Raw genomic sequence first — 23828 nt, 5'->3', positions numbered from 1 at the left:
ACCATTGCCCAGCCTTTTGTCCATCTTGATTGTCATCAATTCAAAGATGATATAGGCATTATCTCCCTCAATTCCCATTGCAGCCACTTCACCAAAATTGGTTCCTTCTTATTTTTCAGAATTAGATCTAGAGTAGTTTTTTTTCTTTGTTACTTTCCTAATCTTCTGAAATATATGTAATCTGAGTCTCAAAGCCCACTGGTGTTGGATTCTCTCCTCATTGACGGAAGGCAATGCCCCATGTCTCTGTGAGAGGTGGAGAGGAGCTGGTAAAGAGCAGGAGAGAAGAAAACTTTAAAAAGGAGTCTCTAGAATTTCTTCCAATTTTCTCGGTCTCTTTGGTGTCCGACTTCAAGAGACAAGATGGACAATGCCAACACATTTCAGATTGCTGAAGGGAGAACAAGACTCTGGGAGGAAGCCAACACGAGAGAAGCTAGCAGTCTCTATCATGTCCCTAACAGTCCCCTTGCTACACTAGAGACTTTGGGGAATTTCCCCTTGAATGAGATCTGGGACTTCCTCTCTTGGTTGAGCTGAGTTATCTTGCTCCCAGTGGGAAAGCTTCTTCACTTTGTATCATCTGGTGTATAATCAGTGTTTATTTTCTCTAATTTCTGTTTTGCTATTGACTGGGATAAATGGGTTTCTTTGCTAATTGCTATGAGGATTCATTGTGGAACCAGTATTTGGTGGGAAGGGAATAAAGCCATGGATATAAAGCTTGGATCCTTCTTCCCCATTAATGAATAGCAATCAGAAGTTTAGACTGACTCTGAAAAGCACATCCCCTGACTAAGGAAACAGATAGATATGATTCCATCATGGTACTCCCTCTGTCTGAGGAGAGTTGAATGAGCAAGCTTTTGGCCCCAGACTCCTGCTTCCTCTCCTGAGAGGAATCAAAGTCTTCCTTGGAGAAGTGTGGTGGGGAGAAGGTATTTTGCCTCCCTTTGAGTCACACACTGACATCCCCATAACACATGTGGGGGACAACCTCATTACATGTATGTAATTTTCAGCAAAGCAAATTTATCAGATATACCCCTTTTTGCAGAGTGTAATTCCAGCAACTATCAGGATAGTTGAACCATCAATACTGTATCTTGCATTTTTATTTCAGAAAAAACATTATCTCTATTGCCATCTAGCCAGGCAATATACTCCTACTATAATATTACTACTGTTTTTCTTCCCCTTTTGTTCTCAACCAAATTTGTTCCACTAGAATAATCAATTTCCATAATGATACATGTCTTTTTGACATAAGAGATACTCACCCCAACCCTTCAATTAGAGTGTATTGTTGCTTTTTCAAAGAAGTTCTACTCTTCCATTGGCATATTCTAGGGGGTGAGTCAAATTGTTACAATATTTTGGTATCTCGAATCATATCTACTTCTTTATGTTAAAATTTCAAGTTTATTTTGTTTGTTACCCATAGTTTTACAATAGCTTATAAGAATCAGAGTTTAAAAGTAGTACTCAAAACTATCTTCCCTATTTCCTTTGAATTATTGCCTACTTTCTCCACTACCATTCTTCTTTGGATTACTGCCTTTTGCTGTGCTTGCCATATTGCCCTTTTTACATAGCTTTGCGTTTCTTCATTTTCTGTTTAAATCCCTCCAGATCAAATTTACAAATCTCCAGTCAAGCACATTTACACCAGTCATCATTAAGTACACTCTAAACCTAGCCAGGAATCTTTCATTTTATAATCTTTGGTCAAGCTCCAAAACTACTAAAATACTCAAAGTTAATTGGATCTGTGATATCACTTGAAATATTCCCTCCATCCATGCAGATCATCACAGATCATTACTTGCTTATTCTGTGCAGTGTTCTCAAGTTCACCAAAGGGAGTTCTTGTTTTTCTCCTGGAATTGAGAGGAAACCAGCAGAGTACTCAGATTGTCCATTGTCTTCCCTTGCTTTCACTAAAAGACCAGCCCATCCTCTCTTCCTGTCATATACTTCCTAAATGGTATATTTTTCTTCTATTCTGCAAAGTTCTTCATTGCAAATAAGTTACAGCTTAATTTTATTTGTGAGAACCAAAGCCAAAATCTGAAAAAGTTTTAGAAAGAAATCTATTGGGTCATTTGAGAGAGACAGAAACAGAGACAGAGACAGAGACAGAGAGAGAGACAGAGAGGTGGCTCCCTCCCTAAGTCTTTGTGAGGCTACATTGCATAGAGTTCAGAGAAGGGCATAAGGACTTTGCTTAATTGGTCTTAAGTAGGCAGTAAGTAGCCTACAAGAAAAGGGCAGTTTAAGATGTATACCAACAGGTAAGTCAATCTATTTTGGGGAACACAAAACACAAGCTTTGGGTGAACCCAAAATAAAACCTAAGGGCATTGAAATCAAGCACTGGCTGGGATCCAAGCATTCCTTACAACCATCTGGTTTCCCTGGAGTGTCTCTAAGGAAAACCTGGCCTCTGCAATAAACTCTTTGGGTTAGACAGTGTTTTAACCATGTAAAGCTAGAGTCAAATAATATTACCAAATGATAAATAATAATCCTCACTGGTCATACCCAGTACACAGCTCTCCATTGCCCTCTGAATGGTAATTAATTTTTACTTCTTTGAACATTACTATGTTCCATGTCTCTCAGCCATACAAAAATACTTGGAGATCAATGATATTTTAAAAATACTTCTAGAAGCTTGGAGTCAGAAAGGGAACTTTAACAATTTCCTGAAAGTTATACAGTCCACTGTCCTATTTAATTCTAGGTCCAGTTATCCTCATTGAGGGAACTGAGGCTATCCAGTTTACTGGATAACCAGCTGTTTACTTCCTTTATTTTACTTTTGTTTCTTAAGTTCCAACCCTCCTAAGGAAAAAAAAGATGTCCTCAATAAAAAACAAACAAACAAAAAACATTCTGGGCATTTTACTTCCTGAAGTATCTCCTCCCATGTCTGCTTTTTTGTTTTGTTTTGTTTTTGGTACAGAAAAACATGCTGGGTTTATGTGCAGCTACAGCCTTAGTGACCGCATGGCTCTACCTTTTTAATGTATTGGCCTCATTTTGTGTATCACTCCCTGGGAAAAGCACCAGTAATGATGTGATATTGGTGCAATCTGTGTGCTTGGGCCTGCAAGGTCCCTGCCATGTAGGCCAGCATTGGTTTTTTGCCCTAAAAGCAAGGTAGCTGTCCCCAAAACTTGATTGGTTTAGAAGGACAAGGTGTAAGACCCTCATGGGGGCTTTCCTATCACCAAAGATCATAAAAGATGCAATTCCACAGTGGAGTCAGTGTCCTTCAGACCTAGTAGATGGCCCACTGCTGTAGAGTCAGTCACCTTCAGAATCTGGAAATAGGAGTTGGGGGGTGGGGGGAGCAGTGTAGGTATTCACCGGAATCAGTGCTACAGTTTTATATTGAGTATACTCTCCATACAATGGCTAAGTAAATCTCCTTTTGTTAATCATTAAATGGTCAATTATTCTCAAGCCTGAACTAACAAACCTATTTGAGTCATGTAGACATTTACCCTGGAAGACTTTGCTCTGATTGCATGAGATTTTCCCTTGGAGAAGCTCAGTACCATAAGAACTGAGACACTATGAAGTTTTTGGTGTGTGTTCATGTCTTAATAGTCTGAAAAAGCTGTGATATAAAGTGTTATGAGAGAAAAGCTCCAATTCTTCACAATAATCGAACATAACCATAACTACTTTTAAAGTAATAATTTAGAAGAGCTAGCTTGTTGTGTTGTCATCTCCTTAGTTAATTACTTGAGTAATAATGTTTACCCATTATTCAGTAGTAGACAGCTATCTTCTATAAGGAATAATTTTGTCTTTTGTGAGAGAATATGGTATGTTGTCTGTTTTTAAAATTCATTGCTTGTCTTTGCTGTGAGGAAGATACAGTAATGATGATTTAGCTTCAAATTCCTTAATATTTACATGGAGTTTAAAGTAATTCCTAAGAAAATTGATCAATTAAGAATAAATTTTCTTGTAGATTTTCCAGGTAACTTTAAATTTTAAGATAAAATTAATTTCAAAATCATTAATGAAATATTTGATATATAAAAATACTGAATTTTGAGCAACTAAACAGTATCTTCTCTGTGCTTGTAAATCATTGCTGTTCATAGAAGCTAATGTAAAGTATTGAAACTTCAAGCAGGCTTCCTAATGGAATATACTGCTTTAAATTTTGATAGATGTAAATGATCCTGTCAATATAGGTACACCCTCCAACAGTGTGGATTGCAACTCATCCACACCTCTGCATCCACTATGACCTTTGTCTATATTCTTTACAAATTCTTGACATGGAAGTTCTCCCAGAATTCTGAGAACCTTCTGTAGAATTGTTCTTAATTTTAGGTTATGTATCCCTTTGGTAACCTGGTGAGGATTACGGACCCCTTCTTAGAAAAAAAAAACTTTTCTATTTCAACGTGCAAAGGGTTGACTTTCTGAAGCAAAAGGAGAGACAAGGTGGGTCTGATCTTCAGCTTTCTCTGTGAGCACTTTCCCTGGCTAGGCTGGCTGGGCTACATGCTGCAGGGGGAGCATAATGTTTAGAATTAAATTTCAAGGCTTGAGCTGATATTGGCTTTTGTTTGTTTATCTGTTACTGTGAAAAACCTCTTTTCCTTTTTCTTGGGAATAGGAGATTTTAGCCCCTCTGTGCTGTGGCTATCTCTGAGCTATTGTGCTGGTTGCCATGCCCCAGTCTGTACCTCCAGAGTGTCATTTGAAGAATAAAGTTTGTTTATTCAAAAAGAAATTGAAGTCAGGAGACAATTTTTAAAATAAGGAGCTCAATTGATTTAAGTGTAAGGAAAATAAGCCGAGGTTTGGACACGTTGAGTCTGAGGTACCTGGAAGACATATGGGTAGAGATGCCTTCTTTAGAAGTCAAGACTGGAGAGTGGCATTAGTAATCCGTTTTTACCGTGCATGAATTGTTGTAACCTCTAGATTCACGTGCAGATTAGTAAAGCATATTATATATGATTAATGGTCTTTCATTAATTACTGAGACCTAAATCTAAGAAAAAAGTTGATGAGAAAAAAATTTTGGACTTGGGTTTGAAAGACCTAGGTGAAATTTTGCCTTTGTTACTTATGACCTGTGCAACCTTGAGCAAATCATTTAATCTCTTTTAACCCAGTTTCCTCACCTATAAAATGAAGGCATTGAATTAGAGAGTCTCTGAGATCTCTTCTACACCTAAACCTATGTTCCTATGGAATTTACATTATTCTTTTAAACAATAGGCCCACTGGGTGGTGAGGTGGACAGAGTGCTGCTCCTGGAGTCAGGAAGACTTATCTTTTGAGTTCTAATCTGGCCTCAGACACTTACTAGCTAGGCAAGTCACTTAAGCCTGTTTGCCTCAGTTTCCTCATCTGTAAAATGAGCTGGAGAAGGAAATGGCAAACCTTTTGCCATTTTTTGGCAAATCTTTACCAAAAAAACCCCAAAACAAATAGGGTCATGAAGAGTTAGACGTAACTGAACAACAAGAATTCTGAAGGGAATTGGATTTTAAACGAAATCCTTCATATATATATGATGTTTCTTGTAAGGGTATATATATATATATATATATATATATATATGTGTGTGTGTGTATTATATATATATATGTGTGTGTGTATTATATATATATATAATATACATATATATATACATGTACATGTATATATATATTATATATATATATATATAATATACATATATATATACATGTACATGTATATATATATATATATGCTTACAAGAAACATTCTGTGTTGGAACTGAGGCTATTTGGAATTTCTGTCATCAAATTAAAGCAATTATTGTACGTTGTAAATTAATTCATGTAAATTGCTATTTGTCTAGAATACAATGATGAGACAATTACAGAATCTGGATTTGTTTTTTGCTAGCCTCAGCTCTGCTTTTATGAGAAAAAGCAAATAGGTCAATAAGCTGATAACAGAGTTTTTATCAGCAAGACACCTTCTTGTCTTAGGGCCAGTTCGGATTCAGTTTAATTTCCTATCCATTGTGGTGTCTCTAGCACTATGAAAAGATAATTATGTCCATAGTGTGACACCAGCCACTGTAATATCCTGGAGCTCCTTCAGAATTATCAGAAGTGTCAGAGGTCTCTAACCTCAGCCACAGACAAGTTCTAAGGGAGGCAGAATGTTTCAGAAGGCTCTGTCAAGGACACAGCTTTGCTGACTGGCTGATGTGGATTTATCACAGCCAATTTCCCTTAGGGTGTTTCCAGTGCCTGAAGCACTGAGACATTAGCCTAAAGGCAAGTGATTCAACCAACATCATGCCCTCCCAGAAATTTCCCCAGAAAAGAGACAAGCAGAGACAAAGGGGGGAATACTCTTGGAAATTTCTGTGTAACCAAAGCCTCTCATCCCCTGCTCCCTCTGTAGACCCTTCCCTGAACTTCTCCCTCCCAGGGTCATGCCCCTAGATAAACTGGCAGAAGGATAGGCCTGGCCTGAGGAACCAAGGATCTGGTAGCAGAAATGCTGGTTTGTAGTTTAGTACAGGAGCTGCCCCTACAGAGAGAACATCTGTGGCCTTCCCAGTGCAGAGGGCCCCTGCTCTTTCCTGTCCTCATGGTTGACCCTACCTACTTCACTGTTGGGCTAACAAAGCAATTAATTATATTCAGCATAGTTTTGTTGAAAAAGTATTGTGTTCCAGTTCTTTACAAATCAGGAATCCATTTGTGGCAAATATGGTATTCCTCATTTAACAAAATAAATTCATTTGACCAATACCCCCCCCTTCTCCCTTTAATCTGGATAAATGAGTATTATTAACACATTAAGAACATAGGGCAGCTGCAGCAAGGCGGCACAGTGGATATAGCACCATGCTTGGAGAGAGGAAGACCTGAGTTCAAATCCAGTCTCATTCACAGTGGCTGTGTGATGAAGGCAAGTCACTTAACCTCTGTTTGCCTCAATTTCCTCAAATAAGGATAATAGCCACCTCGCAGGGTTGTTATGGGAATCAAATGAATAATAATTGTAAAGTATTTAGCACACTGATTGACACATAGTAAGCACTGTTAAAATGTTAGCTATTATTGTTGTGGTTAGTGTTTTATTAATATTTTATTATTATTTATGTTTAATTTCTCAGGATACATTCAAGTAGATTCAATATAGTTTTCATGTTCATTTTGTTGTATTCTACTTAATTCTTTGAAAATACAACTCAATTCAACAAATATTTATTATCTTCTATGGGCAAAAAAAGAAATAGTTACTTCCCTCAAGAAGTATATATTCTACTAACAAGATTCACAGTATAGGTACACTGATAATGTGGATTTGGTAACTTTCATCTAAACAAATTCAAATAACCAGGAGGATCCATTTGGTAACTATTCTAGAAACGGAAATTCACAGTAATATTTCAATAAAAAAAAAACTGATTTTATGTTACAATTCCAAACCAATACGTATTTCCCATTGAGTTGTTAGATATGAAAGATTTGTTCTGTAAAATTTGGATTCAGCCAAAGATTGCACATAAAGATCTAGAAGGCCACATGTGGCCTGAAGGCTGCAGGTTCCCCACCCTTGACCTAGGACAATTCTATCCCAAAAATAACAATCCCAAGGAAATAGAAGAAGTATAATATGGGTAATTCCAAAAGACATAGCATTGTCAACACTAATTATCATTTAGCTTCTAATATTAGAATTACTGAAACATAATCCCAGTTTTGAGGATAAGAATCAAATAATCATGATTATTTCCAGTATCAGGAGACACTAATCATTGTTAGACAGTATGTAATTGGTATGAAAAGTATCAATGAAAACAATTAGTCATAGTCAAGGCACAACTTTTACACCATCCATACCAGCATTGCATTGGGGAAAGTTCGCAGCTTGCATATTCAACAAGAATTCATTGAATAAACATTTATTATGTGTCAGAGACCATACTAGAAACTGGAACTATAAAGATAGAAATTCAACAGTGCCTACCCTCAAAGAGCTTGTGTTCTATTACATAGATATATTAATAATATATTGCATTACATTAACATATATAAATATAAATATATATATTAGATATAAACACATACACACATGCATACATGTATGTATATTGATAAGTATATACTATCCCTTATATTTGAATGGCTACCCATTCCTGGGGCAATAGCTACATAGAAACCCTGCCTCCCCATTAACATGGCTTAGAATTTCTCTTTCCTTTTCTTTCCTTTTAAGCTAAAGTCTTGTCAGGTTCTCACTTTGAATGAGGCAACACTCATTCAGTGAACAGGCCTCTTTAAGAAGTGAGTCAAGGATGGCACCTTTAATTAAAAAAAAAAAATCAAATTGAGAGGGGAAGACCCTCAGGGTTGCTGGCCAAAAGAGAAACAGTTACTATTTACATTCACTGGGAATCTGGAGGTCCCAAAAAAATAACCAAGTGGTGCTTAGGCAGGCACCTATTGTTGTCCAAAGCAGGAGCTTAGGAGTGAATTGTATTTAAGGGCAAGAGGAAGGTAAATTCTCTATCTAACAGCCTTCTCTCTCCGTCTAGAATAAAATCTTTCTAAGGGTAGGTTTCTATTTCCTTTTTGTCCTTGTATCCTCATTACCTAGCAAAATGCCTGCCTGCCTCCAGCTGCAACCCTAGTTCAGGCCTTTATCACCTTATAGCCTCACCTCTGGTCTGTTGCAATAGCCTTCTAACCAGTTTTCTCACATCAAAGTCTCTCTCCACTCCAATATATCTCCCATTCAGCTTCCCAGGTGATTTTTCTAAAGCATTAGGTCACCAGGTCAATCTTGAATATATAGTAAAGTGCTGATTATACTACAGGAAGTTACCTAAAGGTAAATACATATATACACACATATACATATACATATACACATACATACATACATACACACACATATATATACACTTACATACATACATGTGTATACATATATATATATATATATATATATATATATATATATATATATATATATATATATATATATATATATATATATATAAAGGAACAATTACCTAAGCATTAGAGAAAAGCTCAATGAGCTCCAATTGTTCCTTATTACTTGTGGAATCACATGTAGGATCCTATTCACAGCCTAGCACTTTCCCACCTTTCCAGCCTTCTTGCACATTATTCCCCTCCATCCAATGTATATTCCAACAACCCTGACCTACTTGCAGTTTCTGAGACACAGCACTGCGTCTCTCATCTCCCTACTGCACCACAGTGTACATGCCTTTGTGCCTGGAGCGTTCTACTCCCTTACCTCCATTTTTGGTTTCTCTGACTTCCTTCAGAACACAGCTCCAATCCCACCTTCCTCAGGAGAACTCTACCTGACTCCCCACCTTCCCTCTGACATTCCTGGCTGAGTCTATAGATAACTTGTATCTACCTAGTTGTTTACATGTCTCCCCCATTAGAATGTAAACTCTAGAGGCAGTTTTTTTCATTTCTTTATATCCCTGGCACATAGTAGGCACTTAATAAATGCTTCTTGACTGGACTTGGTAAATAGAAGGCAATCAATGTTTAACTGAATTCTTTCTACATCCCTATTGCAGATGTCATTGTCCTAGTTCCTTCTCATCCCAGCCCCAGAAGCCTCTTTGTGATCCTATATCCTGTGATAAAATGTCCAAGATGGCCAACCCTGAATGCGAGCTTTTCTCTAACATTTTACGCAACTGTTCCTTTAATCCTATAGTACTATGAACACTTTACTACGTACTCAGGTACACTGCACATGAAATAAGTTTTGGGAGTTAGGCTAATAACTCAATTGCCACACACAGTAGTGTACAAGAAAATATACTCATAATCCTAAATGTAGCTCAAGTTGTTTGTAAATTGTGTCCTAGATTTCCAGCTAGGGAGGTTCATAGAGATCATTTAGTACAATCCCTTCATTTTACAGATAAGGAACCTGAAATGTTGAGATGTGAAGGGACTTGCCCGAGATCACCAGTAGTAAGTGATGTAGTCAGGATTTGAACCTATGTCCTTTAATTCCAAATCCAGCACTCTTTCCACTGCAGCACATTAAAATTTGGTCTTAACCCCATTTGACACCCTAGCAAGTAACACTTTAAGTCTCTATCTCAGAATGTGGAGTGAGTTCTTCACTGTCCTACTAATGGGGTATGGGCCCAAGCCTAGACCTTTGTCCCTCACCCCAAAAAGAATTTGGGTCTTATTTGTCTATGGGCCCTGGAAAACTCCACCTTGGATTCTCCTTGAACTCTCCCACTTGGTGAAGAAAGTCTCTAGAAGTCACCTGAGACTATAATCCTATCAACTGGCCTTTCCTCATCATTTACACCTAATTTACCAATTCTCTGTTACCCTTAATCTAGCCTAGCTCTCCATTATCTACTACCTCTCCAAGGCCCCCTGCTACTCCCTACCCTTGATCCTATCTAGACCTCATTCTACCTCTCAGTCACTCCCATCAAGACCTAGATCCTCCCTAGACCTCTTCTCCCAGACCCCTCCTGCAGTTACCCTAAACTACTTGGCCACTCCTAGATCCCTCCCACAGTCTTTCTGTATACAAGGTCCATTTTGTCTCCATTAAGATGTTCAGATTCTTAAAATCTACCCAAGGGCTGAGACTTGCTCAAGCCTGCTTGTTATTACAAGCACCATAAATGTTTGGATTTCTTAAGAGTCTGGCCAATATGGTGGATCTTTAATAAACTTTGTCTTTGGCTGAAAGAAGACTTGGGTCAAATTCGTTTGGGCAAGACCTGTGTCTCTTGCTCTCGATATTTTGGAGTCCCAGCACCCCTGAACCTCAACACTACTCCTCCTGACATTTGTGTTTTTAATGCCTATGTAAACATCTAAAAAGGAAATTTACATTGAGACAACTTGTATAAAAAATACAATGCTTTACTAAAATACTCAAGAAAAAATGACCAAGTGTTTAGTATATTCTATTGTGTATATATTTCTTGAAATCTTGTATAAGATGTTGAGGTTTAGAGGTTTAGGGATGCTGGAACCCCAAAAATCACAACACGAGGGTACTGCCTGAATGAATTTGACCCAAGCCTTCTTTCAGCCAAAGACAAGGTTTATTAGAACTTCAATCATACTAGGCCGACTTAAGGAATTTAGATTTGTATTTGCATTTGTATCACTAATACAAGGCAGCCAGATCTTAAGAATCTAAGCAGTAGCTAGATTTTAATAATCTGAGCATCTTAATAGAGACAAGATGGACCTTATATACAGAAAGACTGTGGAAGAGATCTAGGAGTGTGGCCAAATAGTTTAGGGTGACTGGAGGAGGGGTCTAAGGAGAATCTGCATGGGAGTGGCTAGTAAGCTGGGGTGAACAGAAAGCCAGGGACCTGGACCACATGAGCAAGGGAGAATGGAGTCTGGATAGGATTAAGGGTGGGAAGTGGCCAGAGGCAGTTGGGAGGTAACAGAACAGAATTGGGAGATTGGGGCATAGCCACAAAGAAAGGCCAGTTGATAGCATTATAGCCTCAGGTGAATGCCAGAGATCTGGTCAGGTGGGAAAGTCCAGGGTTTTTCCTTTTTGGGGTCCAGATCCCAAAGATATGGTCTTTTCCTTTCAAAGGTTCAGATCCCATCCCCATCATACAACCCTTCTCTAAAGTTCTTCTGATACTTCCCTTTGTTGTAGAGATAACCATGAGTTCTCAATAGCCAGACCAGCCAAGCATACCAGGAAACATTTAAGTATAGGCATAGAGATGGACTAGATGTCTCTTTTTTGAAGACCAGCTTAGGGGATCAGCAGAACAGTTTCACAGGTAGAGGAATTTTTTGGTCACATCAATATTCAAAAACTGTGTAATAAGTCATACAAAGATTGGGTATTAGTAGAAGAAGGCACCATAGCAAAGAAATTACATATCTTTGAAGAAGTTTACATAGAGCATCCTGTAAAATCAGACTTTCTCTCTCCCTCTCTCTCTTCCTCTCCCTCTCTCTCCTCTCCCTCTTCCTCTCCCTCTCTTACTTTTCCTGTCCCTCTTCCCCCTCCCAGTATTCACATTAATTTTTGCTACCAAATATAATTCAATTATAAACCATTTTTCCTTCTATAAATTGTCTTAATCAAAATCACATTACAATTCAATTTAAAATGAGGAATCCAATCCCATGGTGTATCTTCACCTTGGCTATCTGTGAATAATGTGGTGAGTTTGAAGATCATGAAGAACAGAAAAATAATGATCTATATAACCCTTTTGGGTTTACAAAGCTCTTTACATGCATTATCTCATTTGAGATCTTCACCAGTGTGCTCTTCCAAATTAGCCAATATGACATCATTAACTCTTAATCAGAAACATTTAATAAATAGAAAGCCAAGCAAAACTAATTTTAAAAGAATATTTCAGTCATAATCCAGGGATAAGATCTTCCAATGCACATAGTGTCCTAGGAAGAGATTGAGTATAAACTTTCAAAACCATAGCAAAGAAGCACATGAGTAGGGAACACATTGCCCAAGGCAACTCACCTCTGTAGACTAAAGGACTTGATGTCTCTTGTCTCCCTTAGGTACTGTACAAGTCCTTGATGAATTTGGTCTCTCCTCTTCTGGGCCCCTTTGCTTTCTTTCTATACTCAGACCAAATTCTCTTCTGGGTTGGCATGTTAATGTTAAGCCCTTCGAGCAAAACAGAACCCTTAGTCTAGGAACTGCTGAGTTTTTCTAGATATGCTTCCTGGATATGTTCTGGATGGTTGCTCCTTTTGTAAATAGCATAGGGCAATGCCTTCTGTTGTAGTTTATCCAAGAGCAATGCTTTTTCTTCCAATCATCAAAGCCTTTTTTCCATTCAGTTTTTCCAAGCAGCCAAGTTTTTCCTACAAGTTTCTCCAAGGAGCAGATTTTCTTCCTCTAATCAGCTCTAACAAGCAGCAGGTGACAGTACAGATTCTGAAGTTTTTAATAGCTCTAAGACTGCTTCTCAGACCCAGTGAGAAATCTGGCCTTGTCCTTGAGAAGTCTGGCTTTATCAATACTACTGCTCCAAAGCAAGGAGTTTTTGTGTGAAAGAATATATATTTCTGTCAACCAAACCACAAATAGGCAATATACAGTCATCTCATAGTTACCAAATAGTTCTAAATATCATGGTTTCCCAGTTTTCTGTCTTAAAGTCCTCATATCTATCATAAGTTAAATAGATGATAGGAAGTTGGGCAATTACTCTGAATAGATGTCTTCACTTTATGAAAGTGCTTTTTCATTGTTTCCACTGCAACTAATTTTGCAGTACAAATAATTTTATTTTTCTTTCCCTTACAATCAATAAAATTGTTCTAGTTAGAAAGGGGTACCATGTTACATAATTTAAGCAAAAGTAATTATGCTGAAGAAGAGTGTCACTATATATAAAAACATTTTGGTGAAACTCTTCCTCAATTTAGCCCCCTAATTTTTTTTAGCATTCTCCTCTATTTTATCATTTAAATTACCTTAGATTTTCTTTATGTAGATTTTACATTTATTTATCTGACTATATGTCATTTCTGCCAATAGATTGCAGCAACATGAAGGCAAGCACTGGTTTTGTTTTTATCTTAGCATGCCTAACACCTACCACAGTTCCTGGTGCATGCTAAGTACTCATTAAATGCTTGCAGAATTAAATTGAATTATTTCATGAAAGGTAAATATGCATGCAAGAATCATAATAATTCATAATGAAATTTTCTTCTAGGAGAATTCCTTCTGCAATAAAAAGATTAGTACTTCATTAATTTTCTCTTAATAAGGAACAGAATTTTAGGTATCTTTCTCATTATCTTTATTACAAATCTTTATTACATGTGGTAAACAACTTCCAACTACAAGTCCATGAAAGAAGCAAAAAAAATTTTCTACTTGATTTACTAAGTTGTTGTTTCAATATTACATCAAAAATGCCTAAATAGACCATCAAATGGTCTCATATTACTCAGCAATGGATAAGTGATAGCTTTAACATTTAATACCTGCAAAGTCATCTCATTAAATTGTAGTGTTTTACTTCTTAAACACAGACTATTTTAGTCTCCACCCGGGGACTGCCTAGCATTGTCACCTTCAGTTCTGTGGGCCTCAATTTGTTAAATGAGGGATTAAAAGAAATACCTAACATACTTTCTGGTTCTGATAATCTATGACCAGATTCCTAACAAAATTCAGATACAGTGAAATGTTGCTGAGTTAAAAAAGTTTTGGATTGATGTAGGGAAAGACTTTCCACTTTAGTGCTCAATATGGGTCCTGGGAATCAGTATAAACTCTCTTGAAAGGTTAAATGAGGTTAAATTGAAGTGAGATATATTATGTCTGCTTAGTCAAATGAAAGTATCATTTGATTGAAATAAACTGACTAGCAGATCAGTGAAGTTCTGTTGACTCTGCTTTTTCCTTGGCAGGTTTTATGTCCTGAATTATCTGAATAATTACTTCAATTTAATTTCATACTCATAGAGAACCACCATCAGTGCAGCAGATAGAATTCTGGATTTATAGTTAGGGACACATGTTCAAATTATACTGCTGACACTTACTACCCATATGACAGTACATAAATTACTAATCCACTCTGTGTCTCAGTTGCCTCATTTGTGAAATGATGATAATCACACCTGTAGTACCTACCTCATTGAGATGTGAAGATCAAATGGGGGAAAAATGTCTGTATAGCACTTGTCAAACATTAAAGAGAGAGAGAAAGAGAAAGAGGGAGAGAGGGAAAGGGAGAGATTTCAGGAGTAGGTTCTGATAGTTAACTAATCTTCTTTAATCATTGAGGGGGGGATGTCTTAGAAGATGTCTAGACCTCTGATTTCATTGGTTGTAGAGAAGTCCTAGCATAGAAACTCTATCCATCAATGCAGAACAATCACTCATCTGTAACTTAAAGTCTTGTAGAGTTGCTGAGACATTGAGAGATTAAAGACTTACCTACAACCACATAATTAGCATGTATTAGAGACAGGACTTGAATCCTGGCTCTTTTGATTCCTAGGTCTGTCCTCCATTCCCTACACCTTGTTTCCTCTCTTCTGTAATCATTTAATAATCATAAATCTAAATTAGAAAACAATTTCAGAAATATTTCTGGTCGTAAAAAAGTCATAAGAATCCCTAATGATGCTAAATTATTTTTGCAACTTTGTAAATAAGAGACATTTATTTCATATATTATGTTATTGTAACATTGCAGTTCATACTTTTATAGATCTGAGATTTTAAAATGAGTGTGTTTTGTCTTTGTGGTTTAATATTTTCCTTTTATCTTTATTAGATGAAAGCACATTGCTTGGTGCAGTGTTGTCCTATTTTGCTGTCATGTTTGAGTCTCTAATACTTTTGTTGTGGGTTTATAAATGGGGCAGAATGAAAAGCCAGCATTCATGATCAAGAAGATTTGTTTTAACATCATCTCAGCTACCCAAAAGTCACAGATAAATTACCCAGCTCTCAAGAGGGAGCCATAGAATGCAATTAGCTTCATTTCACATTAAACCAATTATCCCTGAGTGTCATTCTTGAAGAGAAATATCATTGATTTTCACCTTTCTTCTTGGGTTTTCAAAACAAATAGCAAAGAACAAGTCTTCCCTCCTAAGAATTAGCCTGGCTGGGAGCATCACAGGGAGGGGGGTAGTTTAGCACAGTCTTGTAGCTATTTCTAAATGCAGGAAAACAGTAATTCCTTCTTGCTAACACTACTTCAGTGAAGCTTTTTCAGTGCCAATCAATGACAAGTAAATGCTTTGATGCTTTATGGACAGAAAACAGAGCTTCAATAACTAATTTTGAAATCTGTCTCTCTTCTTCTCTGAATAATTATTGCCTTTTATATACATATGTAACTGGCTAGCAAAAGAAGGGTGAAGGAAAAGCTGGTGTGAGAAATGTCTCTGGAGGTAATGGGGTGTACACAGAAACTGCAGGGTGTTTTTTCTTCCTAACAAGATGGATAGTTACTTAACAACCACTAGCCCCTCAGAGGCATCCAGGGAGGAATCAGAATCCATTAAATTAATTTAGGTCTGCCGAGGCTTTATCTAGGGAAATAGAAAGCTCAACAAACTCCAAATACGGATCTCATAAAAATTTTGAAAACTTTTTATTTTGAATGAGAAAACATATTTTAAAAGGCAGAAAAGTAGAAATGACCTGTTATATAATGAACTGAAATCTCTTCCTATGTGCATTGAATGTACAAAGGAAGAAATTATTGTACCTGATTAGCATGTCCATGAAAACTAAATACCAGTGACCCAACACCAAAACTAATGATGATTTGAGACTAATCATCAGGCATTTATTAACACTTACTGTGTGTCAGGCACAGTGCTAAGAACTGGAATAAACTGGATGTTCGCCCATATGTGAATCTCATCTTTTCATTTTGAGCAAATTTATATTAATGCTGGAGATATTTTAAGATACTTGTCTTTTTAACACATTAAGTTGTTTATACAACTGTTTTCTACAAGTTCAGGCCTCCATTTGAAAACAACTAATTAATTAAGCCTTTATATACATATACATACTCACATATTCAATGTGACACATTTAAATTATAACTCTGAAAAGTAAATGTTTCTTTAAAAATTACTCTTCTCAGCAGATATAAAATGATACACACAGAATCATGGAATTTAGTATGAGAAGGGCCCTCAGTGACCCTTTAGTCCAGTCCCTACTATAACATACCTAAAAAGTGGTCAGCCAGCCTCTACTAGAAGACCTTTAATGAAAGGGAAGCCATTACCTTTTAAGAGAGCCCCTTCCACTTTTAGACACTTCTACTTGTAAGGAAGTTTTTCCTGACATCAATCCTGACTTGCCCCTTTGCAACTTCAGAGGATCATAGACTTGGACCTGTAAAGGACACCAGAGAGGCCTTTTGGTCTCTTTCATTTTACAGATGAGGGCCTAAGTTCCTGGAAGCAGCTTGGTAGCCACCGGGCCTGGAGTCAAAAAGACCTGAGTCCAAATGTGACCTCAGACACTCACTGTGTGACCCTGGGCAAGTCATTTAACCTCTGCCTTAATTCCCTGAATTGTAAAATGATTATAATAATAGCACCTACCTCCTAAGGTTATTGTGAGCATCAAATGAGATTATATTAGCAAAGTGTTTAACACAGTGCCCTGACACATAGTAGGTACTTAATAAATGCTTGTTTCCTTCCTTCCTTCCCAGAAAGACTTGCTCAAGGTGATTTGGGTAGAAAATAGCAAAGCCATCTATTACTGCTAACCCTGCCTTCTAAAGACAAATAAAATAAGCCTAATTTCTCTTCCACAAGACAGCCCTTAAGATAATTGACTAAAACAATCATGTCCCTTCCCCACCAAGAATCTTCTCTTTTCCAATTACTTCAAATAAGAATTATATGACATGGACTCAATATTATTCACCATCCTGGTTGCCCTCTCCTGATGCTGTCCAGTTTCTTCAAGTGCAGCCCTGTGACTGAATCCAAACTTCACAGAACACATCTCCTTAATAAAAGGATTCATTCTGTAAAACTTTGACTTAGTCAAAAGACCACACAAAAGGACTTAGAAGGCCACATGTGGTCCTGAGGCCACAGGTCCCCCACCCCTGTGTCTGTCCCCAAAAAACTAAAGAGGAACTCTCACCTCCCTATTCCTGGGAATTATGTCTCTCTTTATGCAATCCAAAAATATATTAGCTTCTTAATATAATCATACTGTTAACTCTTAGTGAGACTGTGGTCCTTTAAAACTCCAAATCTTTTTCGGATAAATGGCTATGCAAGCATGCCTTCTTATATTAGGTACATATAAAGGTGATTTTTTTTTTAAACCCAGGTATAAGATTTGACATAGATATTTGTGTGCGTGTGTGTATACATACTGTTTCTTTATATGTATGTATGTATGTATAGACACATTTACATTTACATATATATGACTACATTTGCACAAATACACATCTATGGTTTAAAATCCATCTGTGGCCTATCCACAGTATTTGTCTTTCCCTACTTTCAGGTCATTTTTTTTTTGATATTCTAATTTAATTACTTTATTTTTTAATTTTTTAAAAAATTTTTAGGCAATTGGGATTAAGTGACTTGCCCAGGGTCACACAGCTAGTAAGTGTCAAGTGTTTGGTCTGAGGCAAGATTTGAACTCAGGTCTTCCTGACTTCAGGGCCTGTGCTCTATCTACTGCGCCACCTAGCTGCCCCAGGTCACTTCTTTCTAATCACCTAATTAGTGCGGACTCAAGGTATTGGAACAGTGTTAGAAACACTCTGTCCTATTCCAGCTCCAAAAGGTTCAGCACCACACTCAGCAAAGCCCATTGAGGGGAGAAATTGTTCCCTTGGCCACCCCTCTTTGTGGTAGTTAGGTGGTGAAGTGGGTAGAATGCTGGGCCTGGAGTCAGGAAGACCTGAGTTCAAATCCTTCCTCAGACACTTACTAGCTTTGTGACCATGGTCAAGTCACTTAACACTGTTTGCCTCCATTTCCTCATATGCATAATGACCTGGAGAAGGAAATGGCAAACCACTCCAGAATCTTTGCCAAGAAGACCCCAAATGGGGTCTTGAAAAATTGGACACGACTAAACAAAAACAACCATTCCTCTTAAAGCAGCAAAAGGAGAAAGGAGCTGACATAAAATCACAGATTCTTTAAGTTACAAGAGAACACAGTGACCATCTAATCTAACCCAGATCTGAACAAGAATCACCTCTTCTTACAATGTTTGCAAGATGCAGTCATCCATCTATCCTTTATTTAAACAATTCCAGTGAAGGGACAGCCCAAAGTCATTCTCAATTTGTTTTTTAGATAGCTCTAATCATTAAGGAAATGTTTCTTAGATCAAGCCTAAATCTACCACTCTCAGATGCCCACTCATTGCTCTTACTTCTGCCTTATATAATCAAGAAAAGAAGTTTAATTCCTCTTCCATCTGATAGCCCTGAAAATAATTGAACACAGCTGTTATGTCCTCAGCCTAAGTCATCTCTTTTCCTGGCTAAATATCCTAAGGTCATTCCAATAAAGTTTGTATGGAGAGATCCTAAGGTGTTACATCTTTATGGTGTTTACTCTGGATATGTTCTAGCTTGTCAATGTCCTCTGTAGAAAAGAGTCCCCAGAACTAAAAGCAGTGCCAGCCAGAAGATTATATCACCTCCCTAGTCCTAGATACTACACCTCTTTTAATGAAGGCTAAAGATTGCAACAGCTTTTTTGTGTGCACCACGTCACACTGTTTACTTCCACTGAGTTTGCTTGCAGTTCAACAAAACCCCCAATCTTTTTAAGTTCTTTTCCATGTCTTCTCCACCTTAAAATTATGAAGGTGATGTTTTTAAACCAAAGGCGAAACTTTACATTTGCTCTTAATAAATTTCATCGTATTATATTCATCCCAATGTTCTATCTAGCTTGTTGAAATCTTTTTGGGATCATGCCTCTGTCATCCCTCATTTTAGTTGTCCCTTACTTCATCTGAAAATTAAGTAAGCATTATATCCATGCCCTTATTCAAGTCCTTAATTTTAAAAAGTTAAATTATACATGGCAAAAGATAGACACCTGGAAATTCCAGTAGAAACTTCCTTGTAAGTGGACCCCCAAACCACTAATAGATTCTCTTTAGGTATGAACATACAACCAGTTCCAAATCTACCTACTTATCCTACTGCCTTGCATATTTTCTATGAAGATGGGATGAGAGATTTTGCCAAAAACTTTGCTGAAAATCTCAATAAACTATAATTTGTCTGCAGCATTCCTCTAATCTTCTCTATCAGAAAAGGAAATGAGATTAATTGGGTATGGCCTCTTTTTTAAAATTTTCTAATCTTTTATTTTATTTTATTTTTCATTGTAATTAATTAATTTTTAGTTTTGAACATTCACTTCCACAAGATTTTAAGTTCCAAATTTTCTCCCCATCTCATCCCTCCCCCTATCCCAAGATGGCATGCATTCTGAATACCCCCTCTTCTAATCTGCCCTCCCTTCTATCACCCCCCCACACCCTTCTCTTATCACCTTCCCCTTCTATTTTCCTGTAGGGCAGGATAGATTTCTAGGCCCCATTGTCTGTATATCTTATTTCCCAGTTGCATTTGAAAACAATTTTTAACATTTGTTTTTAAAACTTTGGTTTCCAAATTTTCTCCCTTCCTCCATTCCTCCCTCCCCACCCACCCTCATTGAGAAGACAAGTAACTCGATACAGATTATACATGTATAGTCATGCAAAACACTTCCATAGTAGTCATTTTGTGAAAAACTAACTATATTTCCCTTCTTCCTATACCACCCCCCCATCTATTCTATTCTCTCTTCTGACCCTGTCCTCCTCAGAAGTGTTTGTTTCTCATTGCCCCACTCATCTGCCCTCCCATTATTTTCCTGTAGGGTAAGATAGATTTCCATACAGTATGGCCTCTTCTTGATGAAGCCATACAGATTCTTTGAGATCTCCCTTTTTTTTCTAGATGTTTATTAACCATCCCTTTCCTATACATTCTAAATTTTTGCCTGGAATCTAGAAGACCTGGGTGTAAGTCCTGGCTTTACTTCTTACTAATTTTGTGAACTTGAGCAATTTTCTTAACCTTTCCAGCATTATTTCTCTTAGAAGTCAAATAAGGAAATCGGATTGCATGATCTTTAAGGTCCTTTCTAGCTCTAAATTCTGTAATCCCTCTAATTGAGAGGTCATCATAATTTCCAATACTTAAATCAGAAAATCAGGTTTATTAATTGCCAGAAGAAAACCAAATATAAAGAATTTTAGGATTGCTTTGCTAATTTCTATTCTCCTGTATGGACAAAATTATTGTCAGACAAGTGATGAGTGAATATAACAGAGATTTTCCTTTTCAAAAAATATCTTCAAGCCAACAGAATGTATAACTTTGAATGACAATATCAGAGGATCCTAAAAATGAGAAATGAACTAGTCATCATACTTCAATCTTTCCCTTACTTAGTCTTAAAACCAAATCTATATGAATATGTGCTACTAAGACAAAGTCATAGGTTTTATATTAAACACATATATATCTTCTCTCAGTTTCTACAGATAAAGTGATCTGAAGTCATATGTGATGCCTGTGTATGATAAAAGAGAAACTGTGACCACCCTCCCCCAGAAATGTGAACTGCGGTTTCTTACTGGATAGCAACATCCTCGATCAGATTTGTATGAAAAGTCAAGTAAACAAAATGGACAATATTGTTCTACCTTAGAAACTCCATTTCTTATATGTTCTGAGCTGTACAATTGTCAGTTTTTTATGGTTTAGATTGTAACTGTGTTTTGTTTTGTTTTTTTCCTGGCAAATTATTGGTCTTTCTTTTTTTTTCATTTTGATGTCTTAAAGGCCAGTGTACTGTATGATAATGTGAAGGACATATATAAAAGGTAAGGGAGACACTGTATACAAATGTATATTTGTAAAAGCTATTTTTATGATTAGCATGTTTTACTGTGTATCATATTTAAAGTCAGGTGATATCGCAATTATCTGTTTAAAGCTTAATTCTAATAATATCATGTTATGATTAGACATATTGTATGCTAGTTCTCATTAATTTTGGTTTATAGACTTTCCAGTTATAACTTCAGTTCATAGGCATAAAATACCAAGGCAAAGTTATATTTCTGTTCTCTATATGCACTGTTAGAAATGCTGAAGAATGCAAATTTTTCAAATACGATATGAATCATTCAAAACCTATCATTTTCACCTAATGTCTTTAAAATGAGCATGCTCAGCTTCCCTAGTCAGGGACAAGCCAATTATTAACAATCTTTCTGAGTGATGCCTCAGTCAGAGGTACAGAATCACTCTAAGAAATGGCCATACCAGTGCAAATGATTTCCCTATTTCCTCTCAAGTAAAATGACACTTCTTTCTCCCAAATCCAAAATTTTAAATGAGATTTAACACTTCATTCATCTTCTGATCATAGGAGCTTTCCATTACTGAGCATCCCAAGTGTTCTCCAGATGCCATAGCTATTGTCTTGTGCTATGGACATGGAAGAGTCCATGTTCACAGAGACTGTAGGAGAATTCAACATATAATTTCTTAATAAATATTGTTTCTTTTCAAACAAATTTGATGTGTTACTTTTCTTTGGGCTGTTGTTAGTTTTTATATCAGTTTCCTTCTGTTTGTTTGTTTGTTTGTTTGTTTTCACTGCCATTCTACAGAGCAACAACACAAAACTGAGAATAGTGCCACTGCCTAAATGTCAGAACAGCTATCCAGGTCAATGGAATTCTATCTTCACACTGGAAAGTATTTTGAAAAAGATGAGCCCTCTATGTAAAAAGAAAGTCACGAATTCGAATACTTGATTCAATAATACACAAGAATTTATTCAGTACCTACTATGTGCCAGGCACTATGCTAGGAGCTAGGGATGAAACAAAAACAAAAAAACAGAATGATCTCTGCTTTCAGGGAGCATATCTTCTGTGAGGGATGGAGGAGTAGATAATAACATGTACATTGAAAATTAAATACAAAATATACTCAAAGTAAGGGTCGGGTTAGGTTTTCTGAAAGGGGTGGTAATTGAGTGAAATTCTGAAGAAAACCAGGGATTCTATGATGAGCAAATCTCTGATTGAAGTAACTCCCTCTTCCTAGCAGACTCCTCCTCACACAGGTCAAGTATAAAGTGGATGGGCCCATTTCTAAGGGAAGAATTTGGGCCAACCATTTTTTTTAATGTTGGAATTAGATCATTAGATCCTAGGTATAAAATTACCTCTGATTCTGAATTCAGTGATCTTTCTATTATGTCAGTTTCCTGCCCTCAATAAATATCTCACAACAACAGTGCCATTGAGGAGCAGTGGGAAGATCACTGACTCTGGAATCAGAGGACCTGGATTCAAATCCCACCTTAATGCTGACTACCTGTGTGACTTAACCTCCCTGATGGTTTGAACCTATGAATACTGTCAGTGGCAAGGAAATAGTCTGTTGATATGGTGAAGGACAAGAAATGGATAGATGGAATTGCCCTCAGAGAATTCAAGTCACCTAACCAAAATGAACTTCATCCTTGAGTATTAAAATAAAACAAATTGTCAGATAAGCCATTGTCAGTGATATCAAAAGTGTGTAGGAAATGGGAGAAGTTGGAGAACTGGAGAAGGGCAAATATTAGGAAAGAAAATCAAGTCTACAAATTGTAGGCTAATGAGCTATACTTCAATTCCTGAGATTATTTTACACTGAACCTTTAAAGAGGTGGTTAGTGGAGATCTATAAAGCTTGTTTCATAACAAAGAGCCTTCATGGCTTTATCCAGGACATGCATTTTCCTTTTTTGACAGAGTAACAAAACTGGGAGAATTTGGAGATATGGTCACCCAGCTAATATGTGTCAGAGGAAGGATTTGAATCCAGATCTTATAAACTCCAAGACTAGTCTTATATCCACTATACCACACTGTCTCTCCCGCCAGATAGATAGATAGATATGTATATGCATGCATATATGTGTATGTATATACATACAGACATACATACATACACACATACATACATATATGAAGCAGAGCTGAAAATGTACTGGATCAACTTGGTTGCCCCATCTGAATGGGGCAATGCTTCTGGCCCTAGTTGAAATACCCTCACCTGTTTATTTACCATCTACTGAGGGAGAAACAAAGAAGCACTCTGAAGATTTGATAACGTCCACTATTCCTCAGATGGACAACTTTGTGTAGAGTTGAGTTAAAGTAAGACTGGAGGC

The 23828-nt window shown here is 37.0% G+C and overlaps 1 protein-coding gene across 10 annotated transcripts in view; it reads left to right on the top strand.

The window, feature by feature from the left end:
• The window catches only part of RALYL (RALY RNA binding protein like), a 786001-nt gene extending 763834 nt beyond the window's left edge, over positions 1-22167 (top strand). For all 10 annotated transcript variants that reach the window (XM_078153349.1, XM_078153347.1, XM_020995771.2 and 7 more), the window contains one exon: positions 21124-22167. In XM_078153349.1, coding sequence (XP_078009475.1) covers positions 21124-21146 — 23 coding nt within the window. In that variant the 3' untranslated portion in view covers positions 21147-22167. The remainder of the gene's footprint in view (positions 1-21123) is intronic.
• The last annotated feature ends 1661 nt before the right edge of the window (positions 22168-23828 follow it).

This window comes from Phascolarctos cinereus, unplaced genomic scaffold, assembly GCF_003287225.1.
Source record: "Phascolarctos cinereus isolate Bilbo 61053 unplaced genomic scaffold, phaCin_HiC Scaffold_4;HRSCAF=312, whole genome shotgun sequence".
Lineage (NCBI taxonomy): Eukaryota > Metazoa > Chordata > Mammalia > Diprotodontia > Phascolarctidae > Phascolarctos > Phascolarctos cinereus.
This window is presented reverse-complemented; position numbering and strand designations above follow the sequence as displayed.